Here is a 19,124-nt window from a genome sequence, read left to right on the forward strand (position 1 = left end):
TGCCTGACATGCGGGCAGCGCCTCCAAACTGGCTTCCGCCCGGGTTTCAGGACAGCCCCAAGAGGAGCTGAGTTGGGACGGGCATCACTGCAGGCGGCCAAGGCCTCCCTCCGTGCCCCACCCAGCTAGGGCGGCACTGTGGGGCAGGAGGGACACAGACAGAGTGGGGCGGGCTTTGCTCTGCTCCCCACGGGGGGGGGGGCTAGCAGTAGGACCCTCCCTCCTCCTCCACCAGCCCGGGGGCCCCAGGTGAGGCTTCTCCTCCCTGCCGGTGGCGTCACAAGCCAGGGGATCAGGCCCACCCTCGCCCTGGCCCCTGGGCAGGAAGCAAGAGGAGCCGGGCGGGGGGGGACTGACCCGCTCCCCTGACGCCCGGGCCCCCCAGTGAGCGGCCCTCTTTGCAGAGCCAAAGGGTGCCCCCGGCGCGAGCAGGAAGCAGACCGACACTTGCCCCTGGCGTGGACTTTAAATATTTTACTCTTCAGAACTAGGCAATATCAAAAACATCTTTTTTTCCCAGCAAAAAAGAGAGACTACAAAACAGAGAGAAGGGCTTGTCAAAGCAACGGCGGCACTCGACAGAAAAAGTGTGATGACGATGCAGACGCAGGGCCAGCGGGAGGGAGGCCGACCCCGGCTGGCAGCAGCGGGAGGAAGGAACCCCAAAGGGGCCCTTGCCCTGTACAGGCTCAAGCATGGAGACAGCAGCCCCCAAAGACACTTCAGCAGCAGCAGCAGCAGGGAGGGAACGGGGGGGGGGAAAGGGAACAAGGACCTGCTCCCCATGGGGCTGTGTGTGGGGCGGTGGCAGCCCCCAAGGCGCTGCCCCGTGGCTAGAACGGTGGGGTGGGGTCGGTACAGGCTCACAGGGCGCCCAGTCGGGCTGTGTTTTTAACCTCCCCCCCCGAGCAAGGTCTGTGGCGCTAACCCGGCTTGTGGTAGGCGTGTCCTCTGCCCCCAGAGCAGCCCGGAAGGAGCTGCTCAGAGGGGGCAACCAGGGGGGAGGGAGTCTGGCTGGCTTCTGCAGGCCCCCCCCATATGAACGGCCCAAGAGCAGCCCCCCTCCCACCCTGGACTTTTGCTCTGAAAAAGCCAGCCTGGCCAGCCCAGCCCCCTCTGCCAACAGGGCTCCCCGTTGGCGCCAGGCTCGCTAGGGGGTGCCCGACGCAACTCCCCCCCCCCCCGACTGCCTCTTGGAAGCCAAAGAAGTGGGAGAGGGAGAGGGAGGACAGTGGTTGGGTTGGAGACGCCATGACAGAAGAGCGTGGCCGGGGGGGGGGCTGTGCTGAGGGCCTGGAGTCTCTGCTGCTGGTGACTGCCCTTCTCCGAGAGGGAGAGAAAGCTGGCCCCAGCACCCCCACTGGATCTGGGCCGTGAAGGGCTGAGCGGGTGGGGAGAGAGCCGAGGACTGACGTGCCCACAGCAACACAGCCACGCCAGAAGCAAACCACAAACAAAACAAGCAGCCACCGCACCCCCCAGCCCAGTTCCCCAGCCCAGCGGTGACCGCGGCGGCCCGGGGCGAGGGCTGGCGCAGGTGCAGGTGCCGGTGCAACGCAAAACGTGATTCTCTGTCCGTGAGGATGCAGGAGAAGCAAAGCTCAATACTGACCACGGGGCGAAGGACTGAACCCCCTCCCGGTTGTGCGTGGGGTGGTGGGGGGGCTCGTGAGAGTGGGGAGGCGAGAAGGGGGCCGGAGGAGCAGCCTCCCAATTCAGCCGCTGGGAGGGCAAAAGCCCAGGGCGTGGCTCCGGGCAGACCGTGGGGACCCCCCTGCCTTGTAACAGTGCCTAGCCACTAGGGCCTCCTGCCAGCCGCACCCGGCACTCTGCAGTGCCCAGGGAACGCGCGGCCAGGTTTGGCTGGCGCAGGAGGCCGCCACGGACAGGAACGAGGCGGGCGGGGCTCACTCGAAGGTCTCCCACTGCTTCCTCAGCTGCTGCACCTTCCCCGCAGCCGCGACGGAAACCTCCTGCTTGGTCTCGCTGAGCAAGTCTTCAAAGGGGTCCTGGGCGGCCGGCGGCTTGGAGGGGGGCAGCCCCGGGGGCTCGGCCCTGCTGGCCGGGGGGGGAGGCAGCGGCAGGTCACTGGGCCTGGCAGCCAGCCTGGCCCTGGCCTCCCGCTTGGAGGCAGAATGGGTCAGGGGCAATGTCCGCATTCGGGAAGGGCCGCCCAGCCGGGCCGGCTGCGGGGCGCTGCTCTGGGGAGGGGCTCGGCTCAGGCTGGCGCCGGCCGCTCCTGCCGCCACCATGGGAGACTGCGCAAAGAGGTTGGGCATGGAGAGCGCCAGGGGGTTGGGGGGAGGCCTCTGGGGCAGGTGGAAGCCGGAGGGGGAGGTGATGAAGCTGGAGCTGTAGGCGTGGCCCAGGGGGGCAGCAAAGGGGCTCCCGGGGGGCCGGGCCAGGGACAAGGGCAGGGGCGCGGGCACAAAGGGGTTGAGGGAGACCTGTCCAAAGGGGCCTGCCGAGGGGGAGTAGCCCAGCAGCCGCCCCCCCAAGGGGGCTGCCGGGGCGAGGTCGCCTGCCATGGAGGGGAAGCCGGGGGCGGGGCTTGGGGAGGCGGGGCCCAGGAGGCGGCTGGCGCTGGGCCGCAAGGAGGCCTCCGGGCCGCCCCCTGCTTTCAGGGGGTCCAGGAGGGCGAGGAGGAAGTCGCTGTCGCTGCCGGCCCCCTCCACGCGGACCCGGACTGGCTGCAGCATCTCGGGCGCCCCGCCGGAGCTGGGCGGGAGCTGGGGCGGGCGGGCGGGCAAGCCGGGGGCGGGCGGCCTGGGCTCCGCCTCCGCAGCAGCAAGGGTCCTGGCGGCAAAGGCCTCCTGCAGGAGCTCCGAGGCCCGCTCGCCACGCCCTGCCAGGCTGGGGGGGGGCGGCGGCCTCCGGCGGGGCCTGCGGCTTGCCGGGCCGGGGGGCGGGGGGCGGGGGCACGATGCCCAGCTCCGGCGTCTTCCTGCCCTGCGGCCGGGGGATGGTGATGCTGCCCGGCGTGGCAGGCGAGCTCCCGGCCTCCTTCTCGGGGGGATCCAGGGCGAGGCTGTCTCTGCTGCGGGGCCTCGACGGGACGGGGGGGGCCTTCCCCAGCGGCGCCAAGGGCCTCTCCGGAGGGCTCTGCGAGGACTTGGTGGGGATGGCCATGTCGTCCTGGCCCATGCCCCACAGCGGCTTGTAGGGCTGGGAGGGCTTCATCCCTGGGGCAGCCGCCCAGCTCTTCTCCGGGAAGCCGGGGGCCATCCTCTGCCAGAAACAGACGAGAATCAGTGCAGCTCTCACCCCCGCCCCCCCCCGGTCTTGCTGGGACCCACTCCCCCCCGCCCCACCCCCCACCATGCTGCCCACCTGCCTGCCTGATGTGGCCTTCCCCTCCCTACCTGGTAGTCAAAGGTGCACAGCTGGGCCCCCCCCTCCTCCTCCTCCTCCGTGGGCAGCCTCAGGTCTTCCAAGCTCTTGGCCTGGCTGAGGAGGGGGGGCTGCAGCTCCACCTCCAGGCCGGTGAACATGCTCTCCAGCAGGCTGGTCTCCGTGGGGCTGTCTGGGGTGGGGGGCCCCGGGGGCCTCTCCGGGCTGGCGCCTTCCTCTCCTTCTGCGCTTCCCGACTCTTTCAGGGTCCGGTAGGGCTGAGGCCTGGCGGGCAGAAAAACCTCATGCGCTCCACCGAGCGGTGCTGCCGCCTCCCCGAGCCCTCCCGCCCAGGAAGGCCTGCAGGGATGTGGGGCACCTCTGGGGGTCCGTGGCCAGCCCTCCCAGGAGAGAAGGAGCTCCTGCTGCCTTTGCTCTCAGGAGGCCGGGAAGAAGCCGGGAAGAAGCCGGGCCACCTTGCCTAGGCTTGCTCTGCTCTCCCGGCCGGGGGCGGAGAGGCCATCGAGAAGCGGCCGCATGCAAGCTCAAGGCGGCCCCGACTCTTTGGCCCGGAAGGGCAAGGAAGACCCTGGGGGGTCTGCAGTCGAGGGCAACGTGGGGTGGCCGTGAAATGCACATCCCCAGTGCAGAAGGAGGTGGACTTTTGAGAGGTGAAGACACCACGGTCCATCCCGGGGATGCAGACAGACACAGACACGCACCCCCCTGCCGGCAGGGGGAACTCTGTGAGGCCACCACCGGCTCTGCTGCCCCGGCTGACCCAGCGCAAGCCCTCCTGGAGGGAAGGGCCAATGGCCGGAGAACTTGGCCCGCAGCACCGCAGCCCATTATTGGCGGCCCCAGCTCCGGCGTGCCTTGGCAAATGGGCCTTGAAGACCCTGCGATTTGCATCTCAGCTCCACACGCAAGGCCGCGGCGGTGGTGGCGGCGCAAGGCGCATCCAATTAGCGCCCCCAGCTGACAGGCCTCCCCAGCGTGAGTGGCGTGTGACTGGCAGCCAGGCTCCCGGTGCCCTTTCAGCAAGGCCCGAGACAGAGGGAAACGTGGGAGCGGCCCCAGCAAACCCTCCTCGCTCCCGGGGCTGCCTTGATGAACGGCACCCTGCAAACTCATTAGCCCAGGGTGGCTCGTTCCAGGCCCCCATTAGAGGCGGAAACTGACTTTGTGCCGACACTCCGGCGGCCTCATTACCACCGGGGGCCGGGGAAGAGGTGCTGCTGCAGGACGGAAGGCGCAGCCAGCAGCACTTCCGGGGACGGGAAGACACACAGGTGCGAAGAGGAGAGCGGGACCCCGCCCAGGGGCAGGTCAGGGGGCCGTTGGGGCAGCACCCAAGTGCCCAGAAGACGCGGCCATCAGGCCAGGCGTGGCATCACGTCGGACCTCAGGAGGCTGGCCGGCCGGCTGGCCTCATATACAAGATCCAACAGGCTCTCCCTCCATCTCTCCTCCTCCACCACCACTGGGCATTTGCTCCCCCCCCCCCGCCCCCCGCTGGCAAAATAAGCCACAAGTGAGACTCCCTTCTGCTCTGCCGGGGCCTGTGCTTATCCCTGCCTGCCCCCCATCTCCCCCTGGCCCTAAAGACTCAGACCACCGTCTGTCCCGCCCAGGACAGCCCAGCTGAAGGCTCCCCACGTTCCCTGTCGGGGCCTTCGCCTGCGCAGGCCTTGCACTGCTGTCTGCCTCGGCGGGAGACTCTCGAAAGGGGGCCAGCACAGAGAAGACCCGGCACACAGAAACGGGCGGCGGGGACGGACACCGGCTGGAAGCTCACAAGACGCACCAACGAGCACAAAGGGGCACTGAGACAGGCCGAGCGACAAGGGGGGGCAGCGTGGGGGGGGGAAGAAAGGGGAAGCAGAGGGGGCCAGTCCATAGCAGGGATGAGAAGCATGCCCCCCCCAACCCCGCAACACACACAGCCTGGTGTGGACATACGCAGGAAACATGCCCGTGCACACACACACACACACACACACTTGCCACAAAGGCACCCGGGCAGGGCAAAGGCAACTGTGCCGGGGGGGGGGGCGCGTGGCTGTGGCTAGGGTGGCAAAGAGTCAAGGTATAGACCATTCAAAGGGAGCAGAGAAGAGGAAGCTGTCCGAGAAGGCCGAGACAGGGTCGTCTTCCTGCGGAAACTCGTCGCCGGAAGAGTCCTCTGAGAGGAAGACCGTATAGTGGCGCGTGGGCTTGACCAGGCTGAAGGAGAGAGAGAGGCGGCGGGAGAGAGAGAGAGGGGGGGGGTGTTACTGAGGTGGCCCCTGCAGAGGGAAAGGGAATCAAAGTCAGCCGAGAAAGACTCCAGCGGCTTCCAAGAGGCCCGACCTGGCCAAGAGGCCCCCAATTCACGGCTGCCGCACCTCAGGCCACTCGGCATTTGACTCTGATCCCGAAAACTGGCAAGACCCAGGACCCCACCCCACCCCGAAATGCAAGCCAACCGAGCGCAACCTCCGCCAGAAGCAGGAAGGAGCCCCTCTCCTCTCCGTGAGCAGCGGGGGCCCAGGGCAGGAAGCCCCCATGGGGAGGCCGTGCCGGCACCCCAGCAAGGCCCCCCCCGGCACCCGAGAGCTCAGCCCCCGCTCAGAAACACCAAGCATCTTCGGCACACAGCCTGGGCCCCCCGACAATGCCCCTTGGAGGGGGGGCCCAGGAGAGGCGAAGGAAGCGCAGGGAACCTGCCCCCACTTCCTCTCCTGCGTGGCTCTGTGAAGAAGGCTGTCCACAAAGACGGCCGGCATCCACTTCTGCCATGGGGGTGGCCTTTTTTGCTCCCCCCCCCACAGTGGAAATGGCCGCAGCCTGGTTCACGCGGAGGCCGCCCCCCCTTAAAGAGACAGAGCAACGGCGGCTGGTTTGCACGCGTGCAGCACCCCACAAGTGCCCCCCCCCCCCAACATTCACGGCTCACTCGACTGGAGAGAGTGGCTGGAAGTTTCTGCCTCCAGGACAAGTTGAGTCGTCTCTTCAGCCGTGTGACGCATTGCTAAAATATTGAGCAGTATAAAAAATACACCTGCCTTGTCAGTGGCTGCTCCGAGCTCTGCCTACCCACACACACACACAAGCAGCACAGCCCACATGCCTGGACGGGGCCAGAGATCACCGAGCGGCTGGGGGTTCTCCCCCAGGCTAGAGAGGCCAAGGGCCTCCCGAATCCTGCACTCCCGGGCACGCCTCCTTCCTCTTCAGTGGATCTGACCGGACAGGCCCTTCAGGGATCACACAGAGTTCGGGAGAGGGGCTGGGTGAGCGCCTGTCCACCGCTGAAACTGCCAGAGAGCGGGACGCTGCATTGTGCACGAGGGTCCATAAGGCAACGCTTACACTTTATGCACCAGCACGACCACAAGACCAGGAAAGCTGGGCTGTGGGTAGCAAGCCCTGGCTTGCCCCCTTGGCTAAGCAGGGTCCACCCTGGTTGCATTTGGCTGGGAGACTTGGTGCGTGAGCAGAACTGTGAGAGCTTCCCCTCAGGGGATGATGGGGCCACTCTGGGAGGAGCATCCAGGTCCCCAGGTCCCTCCCGGGCAGCACCTCCAAGTCAGGGGGGCTGAGAGAGAGTCCTGCCCGCAGCCTTGGAGAAGCCGCTGCCGGTCTGCGGAGACAATCCTGAGCGAGATGGACCCAGAGGCTGACTCGGCAGAGGACAGTTTCCACTGTTCCTGCTGCTCATCCCCACTGCAGGTTGGTTTGTGCACACACACACTTGCTTAACGTATCGGTACGTGCGAGAAGATGCCCTAAACACCACCTCTCTGCCCAGCTGGACATCTCCAGAGTTTCTGGGGAGAAGCCACCTCCCCGGGACCTTCTCTGTGCTGTGGCTTTGAGGTGGGGCCCTCACTCCTGCCCACATGACACTTGGGCATCTAAAAAGGGAGGCCTGGGAGGGTTTGCCCACCGATCAACTCCTGCAACAGACCAAAACACGCAGAGAATCCGGGGAATGGCTCGATCCCTCATCCTTGGAAAGGACCCAAGCCACGCGGAATGCAAGGGGTTTGGGGAGCCGTTCTTTTGGGGACTCTGACTTTGGATGTGGCAGGAACGGAGCTCAAGAGGGATAGCCCCCTTGCCTCTCATCAAGAGGCACTGAGCCACGGCACACTCTGCGCGGATACCAGGACCCTCAGCCGTGGCACCAGCGGTCGTGCGAGCACAGCTGGGTCGAGTTCTCCACGGGGAACGAAAGAAGAAGTTCTCTTTTGGGGAACGGGAGCTTCGAAAGGGGTTGAGGAGGGGAAGCAACTAAGCCTGTTCCAGAAGCTTCCCAGAGTGCAACAGGAACGGGCCAGGTGCTGCTGCTGCTGCCGCCCCCACACTTCTGGGGCAGACGGGGGGGGGGCCTTCCAGGGTACGTGGCTCACCGGAAAACCACCCTACACAGACACACGCTGTTTGATTTCCTCTCCGTAAAGACCCTTCCGAGCCTCGCCAACTGGCCTCCTCGCCCGGCAAAGCGGGATGCCCGTGGCCAGCCCCTTGAAATGCCGGGATGTTTGGCTCAAAGCGGAAGGGGCGAGGGCTCGGAACTGCCCACGTGTAAATTTTTCACGAGCTGGAGGCAGCCGAATCCAGCGCGGGCCTCTTCCCTCATTAACCCAATTCGGCATCTCTCCTGCCGGCTGCCACACACAAAGAGCTGTCTCGGGGAAGGCGGGTCGCAGCCAGCCAGCTCCAAGGCACGCAGCGGAGGAAAAAGGGACCCGTCCGTCAGCGCGCCAGGCCTCCGCGCCTCGGCATGCCTGCTCCGGCTCCTGCCTCCCTAATCTCTTCCCCGCGTTCCCATGCAGATGGCTTGCTGATCTCCTTCTAATGTTTAGTTTAACATGTCTCCGGTTAGCGCCAGCATATGACAGAGCTGACAGCCGTGGCTGTTCCTTTTTAAATATCATGTCAGAAACACGGCGCAATAAAGCCAAGGATGCGCTCCACGGCTCTGCCTACCATTAGGATAGCTGGCGCTTCGGTTTTAATGAGGACAATCTGCATTTCGGGGGCTTTTCTCCACCATGTGTCAGGAGGCTTGGACAAATCAGCGGCACGTCACGCTGGCCACAAACCAAGTGCTGACAAATGGAGATATTTCAAATTTAATTGACACCTAAATGTACTTAAGACAGATAAAGGAAAGGGGGTGGGGGCGTGGGGGGGGGAGAATGGCTGAGCAGCGGGGATGGGCATTAATGATGGGGATTCTCGCACCAGGCAGAGCTTGCCGGGGGGGGGCTCCGCTCCTCTCGGGGTGGGGGCGCTTTGGCCAGTTTGGGCCCAAGGCTGGGCGAGCTGGTCCTCTGGGAGTCCCGCTCAAAGCAAAGGCCTCTTTCTGTGCCGAAGACCGCGGGGGGTACGGCAGCAGAAGGCAATGACCGGCACACACCACCCCCCACCCGTAATCCAGGCTGGGGGCAGAGAGTAGGTGCGGGGCACAAGGGACACCACGCCACCAGATGGCACAAGGAAGCCAGCCAAGCTGCTGCTGCAGTAAAGGGCACCCCACTCTCTCCACAAAACCCCCTTACCTGGGAGGAAATCCTGACACACACACACACACACCCTGCAAAAGTGGGGCACGCCTGTGATGTGAGCCAAGGGGGAGGTGTGGGCCTACAAGAGTCCCAGTCAGCCCCGGGCGAGGGGGGGCCTGTGCCCGGCATGCTGCCCACCGTCCCCTCCCCTCCCCTAGGCAACACAGACTTCCCTCCTGGGGGTCTACAGCAGAGGAGGAGCCGGGAGCAAGACCTCCCTCCCCGACCTTGTGGGGCTGGTCTCCGGGGGCTCCGCTGCTTTTAAAGAGCTGCCCACCTCACACCTCTCCAGGTCTCTCCAGAATGCTTGTGCCACCAACCCTGCACTCCGGGACGGATCCGAGAAGGGCCCGGCCACAAGGTCTGCGTCAAACGGTTCCCTGACTGCCACCCACCCACCCATCTTTATCACGGCCACAGACCAGCACCGACCTCTCCGCCCTGCCCTGCCGAAGAGGCCAGAGAAAGCCCGGCCTTCACCAGGGGGACCCCCTTCTCCCTCCTCGAAAACCATTTCCGGGCCGAGGACTCCGGCCTTCCAAGCCGCTACGAAGATCCCTCCAATATGGCCGTGCCCGGACGCTGCTGGGAGAGAAGGCCGGGCTTGTGCTTTCCCGGGAGGTGCCTCAGTTGCCCGATGTGGGGAGCGCGCAGGCGAATGCGGCTCCGTGAGCTCCCCGGAGCGCTGCTCTAAGAGGCAAGACTAAACACACGCGGCAAGACAGCCCGACACAGGAGACCTCCCTCCTCTGCCTGCCCCCCCCCCGAGAGAGCACAGCTTCTCCCCCCACACAGCAAGGGGCCTCAGACACCGCAGCCTCTCTGGAGAGGGTCCGTGGCACCTGGAAACGGGGCCCTGGGGAGGGGAGCACATGCTCGCCACAGGCTCCCACAGGCCCACTCCATTGGTCCCAGCCTCAACTGGCTGGTGCCAGATCGCCACACTTGTCCGGATGGAGAAAGGGCAAAGGGCGTGTGTGTGTGGGGGGGTGGGGACACACACACACACACCACAAAAGGCCCTGGGCCCTTCGCAGTCTCTTGCGGGGGCCCAGGAAGACCATTTGCAGCATTTCCATGGAACTTCCCAGCGGCCGCCAGCCCTGGTCTTTGCTCATCACTCACACATTCCTAACAAATGTCCTCTCCACCCGCAGCACAGCATCCCTCCTGCGGCTGTGGCTGGCATCTGCCTCGCGTTTCTTTTTAGCCTGCAAGCCCTCTGGGGATCGGGGACCATCTCATCGATGCATTATGCTTTCTCCTGCGTAAACCGCTTCGACAACTTTGGCTGAAGAGCGGTGTATAAATATTGGCCGTCATGGTTGTAGGAGCAGCAGCAGAACAAACACTCCGGTCTTTGATTGGAACACAGCTAGTCAACACGGCCACCAGCTCCCACGGAGGATTCCCCCAGCCAAGTCTCTTGAGCATCCCACAATGAATACATTTGGGCAGCAACAGCCCACGGGGCGGCATCCAGTCCGCAAGGCCAGCTCTGATGTTGCCCACGGAAGACGAAGCCAGGACAAGGACCACATTTGCAGAGAGTCGGCCCCGGGGGGCTGGGGTGGGACAGGGCAGCAGTGCCTCCACCTCTTTGGGCCCTTCTCTGTACTTTGGCTTTGAAATCGCAACACTGCTCGGTAGCTTCGCAGGTCTCCAAAAGCGGAGAGACGAGGTGGAATAACGGATGCCAAAAGTGACAGCAAACTCTAAGGGAGGACAACCAGGCGCAAGGAGGGTGCGCTCAGGGCCTCCCGCTACCAACACCTACACACGTGGCCCGTGGTGAAGGGGGGCTGCACTTTTTGCGTGGCTAGGAAATGCACCCTTAGGTGGGTGGCCGAGCTCCGGTCTCTACAGACAAGCTGGTTCTCCCATCGCTCACTTGGGTGGGTCGGGAGGCAGTGATGGGGGCAGGGGGAGAGCCCTGGGATTTGGCGTCCGTGGCTGTGAACTCTGCGGGTGGTGCCGAGTTTGCGTGACCACCCCGCCAGGTCAGCCCTCGGAGGTGCTCCCATCAAGCACCCCACACCCCCCAGCCCCGCAGCAGCAGCAGCAGGAACGGTCTCGGGCCCTCGGCCACAAGAGGGCGACCGTGCTCCACGGACGGGACGCTCCTGCCCCGGTGACTTTTTCCAGGAGGACCCCCAGAACACAACACCAAGTTGAAGGCTTGAGGAGAGCCCAGCTCAGCCAGGCCAGAGCTGCTCCTTGGGGGACTCCAAAGGCCTCTCCTTCTCTCCCTCCCCGGGGTGCATGGTGAGCAGTTCCCACCCCGGGCCGACTTTTGCAAAGTCTCTTCTCCACTTTCTGGGGCTGGCACAGCAGAGAGGAGGAACCCGAGGAGTCCCCCCCGCCCCTCCCCTCCGGGCACATGGCAAGAGCGGGACGCAGGGGCAGGCGGTACTCACTGCTCTGGGCTGGAGACGGACGTCCTCCGGCCATCGAGGGTGACGTTGCTCTTGGGCCTCCTGGCGACGTGGGGCCTGGGGGGCCGGACCTGTTCGGGAGGACGGGGAGACAGCTCAGCAAGTGCTCGTAACAAGCCGGGCAATCCATATAACCCCCCCCAGCTGACTGCACGGACCTCGTTCCAACGCCCTGGCAAATTACACAGCCCTCTGCTAAACCCAGTGCAGGATCTCATCAGCGAGATGCTCCGGCGGGGGGCGCTCCAGGAGGGGAATGCAGACAGAAGGGAAGGAGGGTCCCCTTTGAGACAAAATAGGGCTGCTAGCAGCTTCTCTTCTCTCTTTGGAGTCATTGAGGAGGAAGGGAGCAGCTCAAGATTCTGACTCGCCACAGAGGGATGGCGGAGAGAGAGAGAGAGGGAAACAGCAGCAGCTGGCCATGAACTCCCACAGTGAAGTTGTAGGGAGCCTGAAGTGGGGACGGGGCTGAAAAAAGACCTCCAGTCCCTTCATGTCAGAACTTGGGGGGGGGGTCGTCTTCGTCTTCTTCCTCTTCTTCTTCGCTTCCAGGAGCTGCTCCAGGCATGAGGAAGGCATTTGCTCATCCATCACAGCAAACGAGAAGCTCCAGGACCCCAACTGTTCTCACACCCCTCATCGGCTTGTAATAAATCCACCCCCCCAACCTAATCATGCTGGGCGGAATAAGTTGGGTGTTCAAAGAACTGGTTTCCTTTATTTCATTTTTATTTCGAACATTTTTATACTGCCCCAAAGAGAAGTCTCTGGGCAGTTCGCCATTCAAGAAGGAACCAACCTCCTAAATATCCACGCTGAGTTTATTCACTTGTTTGGTTCGGATGATTAAGGCAATCACGGCTTCAAAGAAAAGGCAAGCCGGGCTGGAGCCTTTCCTCCGTTTCAAGGAAGGCATCGCCAGGGCTATGGTTCCTGCCAATGCGCCTGTTCGGCCTGTGCACCTTCCCCAGTAACATACCCGCTTCCCAGTGAGCTGGCCCCTCCGAAACGCATTCCAGAGAACAGACACATGACTGCACTGAGGCAGCAGAGGGAGGGAGGGGGAAAGAAAGCTTCGCGGGAAGCCAGGGGGCAGATCCAGGCCTTCGGGGGGTGGGGGGCTTGCCCAAACGACCTCGGCCACTCGGGCCAATCAGGGGGCGGCAGGGCCCTCTCCAGGAAGCCAGCGCAGGCACTGGCAAGGGTCCCCCCCACCCCCACTGGCTGCAAGCTCTGCTGTGCCTTCCCCACTGGGGGGCCCCCCCAGAGCCCCAGGGCCCTCGGGGTGGTTGTGCCAACGCTCCCGCCACAGCCTGGCTATTCCTCCAACCAGCAGGCCTCATGTGAGGGTTAAGGTCCGGGCTGGTTGTGCGTACAGAAAGGCGTGGACACAAAGCCAAGGCACAGGGGCTTCCCACCTTGTGGTGCGGGCTCCCTGTGAAGATGGCCCTGGAGACCCGCCCCGAGAGAGTCCACCGAGCCAATCCGGAGGCTTTGGAAGAGACCAGCCAGGCAGTTCCGCCATGCCTTCCAAGGGCTTTGTCCTCAGCTGGGCCGGGAGGTTCCTGCTCCCCAAACGAGGCACAGAGCTGCTGGTGCTGGTGCGGGTTCGTTGCCAGAGGCTGGTGAGCCGGCTTGCTCCCCCTGGCTTGCTCCCCCGTCGGCCCAGAAGCCCGACCCACCCGTGGCACTCGCCGCCTGCATTTGTCTCTCCCGACCAGAGGCATGGCGGGTCCCCCGAGAGGCGGGATGCTGCTGACGCCCCACGGGAAGCGAGGGGGTCAGGTGCCGGAGGCCGCGGCAACTGGGCTGCCCCCCCCCCCCGCCCCGCAATCAAGATGGCTTAAGGCGGCAAATTTATGGCAGGAACGGGAGGATTAAGTTTGCGGCAACTTGGAGTGAACTTGCAAGGCGGTGGAACATGGGGAAAAAGAACAACAGAGCTAATTAGAGGAGCTGAGCTGTCAGAGCGCGGCTGCATGGCTCAGCGCCAGCAAACAAAAGGAATAGCTTGGCAATCAGCAGGATCGATGGAGGAGACTGCTTCATTAGGGATGATAAAACACAGAGAGGGGGAAGGCGGGAGGGGGAGGGGGGAGGGAAAACTGTTTAATTAAGCCTAAAGCTGGCTTGTCACTGCGCTGCGGACACTTTCACCTTTGGGGCGGCCCCCTCGGGGCGGGGGACACAGCCTGGCTCCACCAGCAACGGCAGCAGCTCCGCAGAACCAGGGGAGAGAGGCGGAGGAGGACTTTGCGCCCGAGCCCACCTCAGCTGGGGGGGCTCGGGGGAAAAGGCCAAATCCCAGCGGGATTTCAAATGCTACCAGAGGAGGAGGGTTACGTGTGCACTGAATGCAGAAGCGCCGTGTGCGAGAGCACAGCCACCGCCGGGGCAAAGGCCAAACTCAGGGGGGCTGGATGGGCAGTGCGCGCAGGAAGCCTTGCCTACCTGGGGACGGAGCGTGGCCGGGATCGGCCTGCCTTGCACGGCGGGCGCCTGCCCCTCCCCAGGAAGGCCCCTCCCAGGCATGCGGCAACTCCGAGTCCCCACGTCTGTCTTCAGAAGTGCAGGGCAGGAGCGGAGCTGGAGGGGCTATGGGCCACGGGAGACGGGGTGCTCTGGGCCGCCCGCAGAGATGCGAGCCGAGGCCCCGTTCTGAGCCCCGAGTTTCCCGCTGTCTGGCACCCCAGGGTGGGCTCGGCCAGGCCTCTCTTCTCCAAGTCCCTCCAGCCGGCCACCACACAACCTGGACAACATGCTGTGCTCCCTGCGGGGCTGCCAGAAACACCCAACACTGCAGAGTCTCAGGGCGGCCTTTTGCAATCGCTGCCCCGTCACCCTATCACGGGCCGCTGGTCTGCTTCCCCAATTGGCTCTCCCCCAGGCATCCATCTGTGCCCGGGAATCTTCCACAGAGGCTCTCCTCGGCGTGGAGCATGCAAGGCAGGGTGGTGATGCCCACCGTGCGGACCTCTTGGCCCGGGAGTGTGTTGGGCCCTTTTCCAATCTGCCGCTAGATGCCATGTCCAGAGGTTGCTATTTCAAGACAGATTATGCGTCGAAAAGCTGACTAGGACACCTTGCCCCGTATTGTTTTCACTCATTTTGCCACAATGGTTATTGATGCGTTTCCATTGGATTGTGGGTATTTTATGTTGTAAATTTATACTGTGATATAGATTGTTATGAATGGTGGGGTAAAGATCCTGGTAGCAAGGTGCTGGTGTGCAGCAAGTGAGAGAAGGGCTAGCAAAAACATGGACACTGGATGCAGGAACACTCGAGAAGGAGAGCAGACAACCATCCGGGACATTTCGTTGAAAGTGGTCCCCTGATTCGAGAAGGTATAAGATGGATATAAAGGCCTATCAGGTTCTCTCACTTATTTCTGTGTTAGAGGGTGTCTCCATGGGGTAAAGATTAGGTTGAAAATATTTTAATAAGTGGGTGGGGGAGGGGAACAGCCAACTGACTTGGGATTGTTTTAATGATAAGACGGTATATAAATTTAACAATAAATAAAATAAATAAAACAAAACAGCTACGCCAAGAGACGGTGCCAGAGGAATTGAAAGAAAGAGAGAGAGAGACGCCGAATACGTGAGGGCAAAATGAGATGGATTCCAAGTGCAGGAATCCTACGTTCCAAACATAGGACGTTCACTGGGCAACGGGATGACACACACACACACCCCTCGGGGGTCACTGAGAGCCTCCACCGCTGCTGTGCTGTTGGAGCAGATGCCCGAGATGAGCTGAGCCCTGGACTCTGAGGTCTGCTTTCCATTTTGCTCCCATCTCCTCGTTGCCATGTACACCCCCATGTGGCGTGAGAGGCTTTGGGGGCATAAAAACCACCCAAGAGACTCCCAAGTGGTGCTTGGCGGGACCAGCACCTTCCCCCACAGCTGGTCCTGTGCAACCAAACACCCCCTCCTGAGAAACAGTAGCCCCCCCCCCACTTTGCAGAAGACAGCTGGGCCCGGACTGAGCCTTGACCAGGGCAGTCCTCCAAGAACGCTCCTCAGCACAGGCAAGCGGCGACCTTCCATCGCCCCCCGGCGTGCCCCCAACCTCTTTATCCACCGTGTTGGGTGAAGAGACTGGGGAGAGAAACGTGCCCTACCAAGGACGACAAATGCATCGCAGTCAAACTCCGCCAACTGGCCCTGGATGTCCAATGCTAGCCAGACTGAACCCAGATGGCTTAGGGGCATTTGGTCTCCAGAAGCCTCTCTGGGAGGCTGGGAGGAGAACAAGAGGAAGGTGACCCAAAGGGTTGGGGGAGACACACACAGAGAGGAAGTTTGTTTTCTGGGTAATGATTCTCGGCCAATCCTCAAGGGTCTCCCAACGTCAAGGGCTCTGAACAGAGACAGAAGCCATCAGCACCACTCTTGACACATGTGGAAAGGGAAATTAGCAATGCATAAATCCATACCAACGACTCGGCAAGTGGGGGAAACACCCACTGTTAAGACAAGCTCTCGCGATCGGCAGTCAGGAAACATGCGCCGGAAGCGAAGAGAATCAACACACCCCATCCAGGAGAAGTCAGAAGCAGCAGCAGCCGCAGCCCAGCTCCCAGCGTTAGTTTGAGCAAGAGACTTGGGAGACCAGCTCTCGTCTCTCTGATCTCACATGTGCCGATGAAACTGGGTTAAAGAAAGCAGCGTGTTCTGGAAACGCCACGGTAGCCAAGCTCCAAATCCCCGAGTCCGCAAGAAGCCCCATCAAGCCAGGACTGAGCCCCAGAGCCCTGGACCCAGAGCCTTGTCAGGATCTGGCAAGGAGGACAAGCCAAGCAGAGCAAGAAGCTGCTACGGTGGGGGCAACGTCCTGCACTGAGCGGGATTCTACCTTGCTGCCCTCCCTTGCCTGAAAAGGTATTCATTGCCAGTTCCACGCTGATTATTGACAGAGATAATTAATCCAATCTTCACTTAACAGTTTCAACACTGCTTTCATCACCTGATGTGTTCAGATTTCAAAGCCACGGGAGTCTCTGTGGCATGGAAGTTAAACAGATGACATGCATGAGAAGCGTAAGTGAGCTCTGTGGGGATCTCACTTACCCCTCCCTGGCTGCCTGCCCACAGACAGGCAGCTCCTGGGCCCAGGCAAGAGCAGCCCCAAGGGCCAAAACCTGCGGAGGGCTTGGGCACTACTCACAGGTCGCTGCTGCCAGCGGGGAGTGGGGAGGTGGGGAGAAGAGAGGGGTCCATTGGGGGGCAGCAGAGTGGGAGGCAGCAGGCTTCTCCTGGGGAGCACAACCCACCGAGGAGTTCTCCGGTTCAGGCCCTGTCCAAGAAAGCGGGAGCCGCGCAAGAGCAAACTCCGGGCAGACGGGGCCCCACGTAGACCTGCATGGAAGAGAGGTGCCACTAGGGCTGCCTTCCTGCTGTGCACCAGCCATGCTCTTGCCCTGCTTTATCCCCTCTGCCCCTCCTAACGTCTCCAGTGGGGCAATGGCTGGGAGGGGCAGAGGGGGCTGAGCACCAACGCCCCATTTCCTGTCTGTGAGCCCACCAAGGATGGGGTGGAGTTTTGCAAGAGGGGGATCTGGAGACACACACACACACACACCCTTGTATGAAGGGGCAGAAGGGAAGCTGAGCCGTTCCTCCTGGGAGCCTCCTCGCCTGCTCTGAAAGCAAGTCTCCCAGGCGCCTTCCCGAAGCACGCGCGGCTGACTCGGGCCCTCTCAAACGGGCCGGTTTTTGTTTGGATTCCACTGGAAGAGTCCGTTCTCCAGCCCTTTGCAGATCTGGCTTGAGGATCTGGTGCTTGGCTAGAACTTTTGGGTAAGTGGCAAGCAGAGCCCCTGGCTGAAGACGGCTCGCTTGCGCCCCAGACGGGGACTCTGCTCTAAGAACAAGGGAGAAGCCCAACCAAGGAGGAGCCCTTGCCCCTGGAGGGCTGGCCAGCCCCACTGAGCAGCCTGCAGGCAGAGGAAAGGTGGCAGCAGAGAGGCAGAACGTCCGGCTACTCACGGGCCTGGAAGAGCGGTGGATCTTGGGAGGCGGCGGTCTGGCAGGACGAGCGCCCGGCTGCGGCATCAAAGCGGAAACTTCAGTCATCAGCACATTAAACCGCCACTGCCAGCCCCCCTCCCAAACTCCCCCCCCCACGCTCGGTGCTCCGGAAGGGAGAATCCACTCCGCGCCCTACATGGGGGAGGTCTCAGGAATGTCTTGCAGCCCAGGGTCGGCGTGGTGCTGGGGCGGGCCTGGCAGACACGCCGCTGCTTTGCACTCACAGCCTGCCTTGAGGTGTGGCCATGGCCACCAGCGAGACAGATTCATGGAGATGGAGGAGGAGGAGGAGACCTGTCAGCAGGCATTCCTGGCCACTCCGCGCCCAGAGTAAGGAAGGAGACCCCTGAAGCCCAGCTGAGTCCGCGGGGGGCACTTGGGCTTCCCCGAGGCATCTGCTGGGACCAAGGGGCCCGCTGGGGATGGATCCAGCAGGGAGAGTCGGAGCCTGTTCTTCTACGAGCAACATCGAAAGTGCTCCTGGGGGGGAGGGCATCTCCTTGAAGAGATATCCCAGGACCAACGGGGGGGCCCTCCTGGACCAAGAAAGGGGGCGTCTTGTTAAGCCCCAGGCCTGGGCAAACCCTGCTTCGGTTCCCCACGGAGCAGGAAGACGAAGACCTCCCGTCTGCTCTGCTGTCCATGCATGTGTACACCCTCAGCGAGAGACACAACACAACACACACACAGACACTGCAGGAAGGTGCCCAACATACGGCACCCAAAAACCTGAGTTTGGAGCTTTCTGTCTGCTTTGCTGGCCAGGAGGGGGTGCAAAGAGCCCAGGAAATCCCGCACGGCCCCCGCCACGCCCCTCGGCTTGGAAGCTTCTCTCCACAATCCAAGGAGTTGGGCGCGGGCTCTTCTGGGGAAGCCAACCCCCCAACTCTCAGGGTGCCGATGCCAGATGCCACTCGCGTGATGTGCCTGGGCAGATGCAAGCAAGGCCCGAGAGCGGTCTGGGGGAGGCTCCGGGCGGCTCCACCCCGCTCCATGACCCGGGAGGAAGCCCCCTCTGTCCTGGCCAGACAGCCGGCGAGCGAGGCAGAGCCAGCGCACAGGCCACCGAGCCCCTTCTGAACGTCCCGGGCCGGCCCCCACGCAGCTCTTCCAGAAGCATGTTCAGGAGACGATATTTACGGGAACCACCATCTGATTTGCAGCTAATTTGTTGATGCGGCAAAACACACTGTTTCCAAAAAGGTCAGGAGGGGAAGCTGTGTTGGAATCTCAGCTTAATTACCTGCGTTGCGTGGACGGGAGAGGAGGAGGAGGAGGAGGCGGTGGCGGCAGCAGCAGCCGCCGCAGCCGGCCAGGCTAGGTTGCTGCTGCCGCCGTAGGCCTGTTGGCAACGCCTTGGGAGGGGAGCTGGAAAGGCGCAGGCCTCCTCAGCATTCCTGGGAGGGCCCTCCCCGCAGCGGCCACTCTCGTGCGCCCGGGGTGGGCCTGCCCTTGGGGGCAGCAGGCTGGAAGCGGCGGGCAGTGCAGAAGGAGAGTGTCCCCTCTCCGCCCCCCCCCCCCACGCTGCTTCCGGAGACAATGGCAGGCGCTGCTTTCTGGGAGACACAATTCACCCCCTTGGGAAAACTCAAAAGCCTAACTTGACCGTCTGTCAGGAGCTTTGTGAGCACCCCCCTGCCGCTGCCGCCCCCACCGACTCTCCATTTGGGGATCAAGAGGCCGAGCTGGCAGCGTCTGTGTTTTCACAACCATCATTTCTGTGTTTTGTTTCCAGGGCTTTCAGGCCTGCTCTCGCTTGACAC

The 19,124-nt window shown here is 62.8% G+C and overlaps 1 protein-coding gene across 1 annotated transcript in view; it reads right to left on the reverse strand.

Annotated features, from left to right (window-relative positions):
- Window positions 1–454: 454 nt before the first annotated feature.
- Window positions 455–19,124, reverse strand: part of DENND1A (DENN domain containing 1A) — a 172,045-nt gene continuing 153,375 nt past the window's right edge. Inside the window, 5 exon segments of the mRNA XM_053282016.1 lie at window positions 455–2,862; window positions 2,864–3,228; window positions 3,363–3,615; window positions 5,428–5,556; window positions 11,306–11,394. Coding sequence (XP_053137991.1) covers window positions 1,908–2,862; window positions 2,864–3,228; window positions 3,363–3,615; window positions 5,428–5,556; window positions 11,306–11,394 — 1,791 coding nt within the window. The 3' untranslated portion in view covers window positions 455–1,907.

This window comes from Hemicordylus capensis, chromosome 17, assembly GCF_027244095.1.
Source record: "Hemicordylus capensis ecotype Gifberg chromosome 17, rHemCap1.1.pri, whole genome shotgun sequence".
NCBI lineage: Eukaryota > Metazoa > Chordata > Lepidosauria > Squamata > Cordylidae > Hemicordylus > Hemicordylus capensis.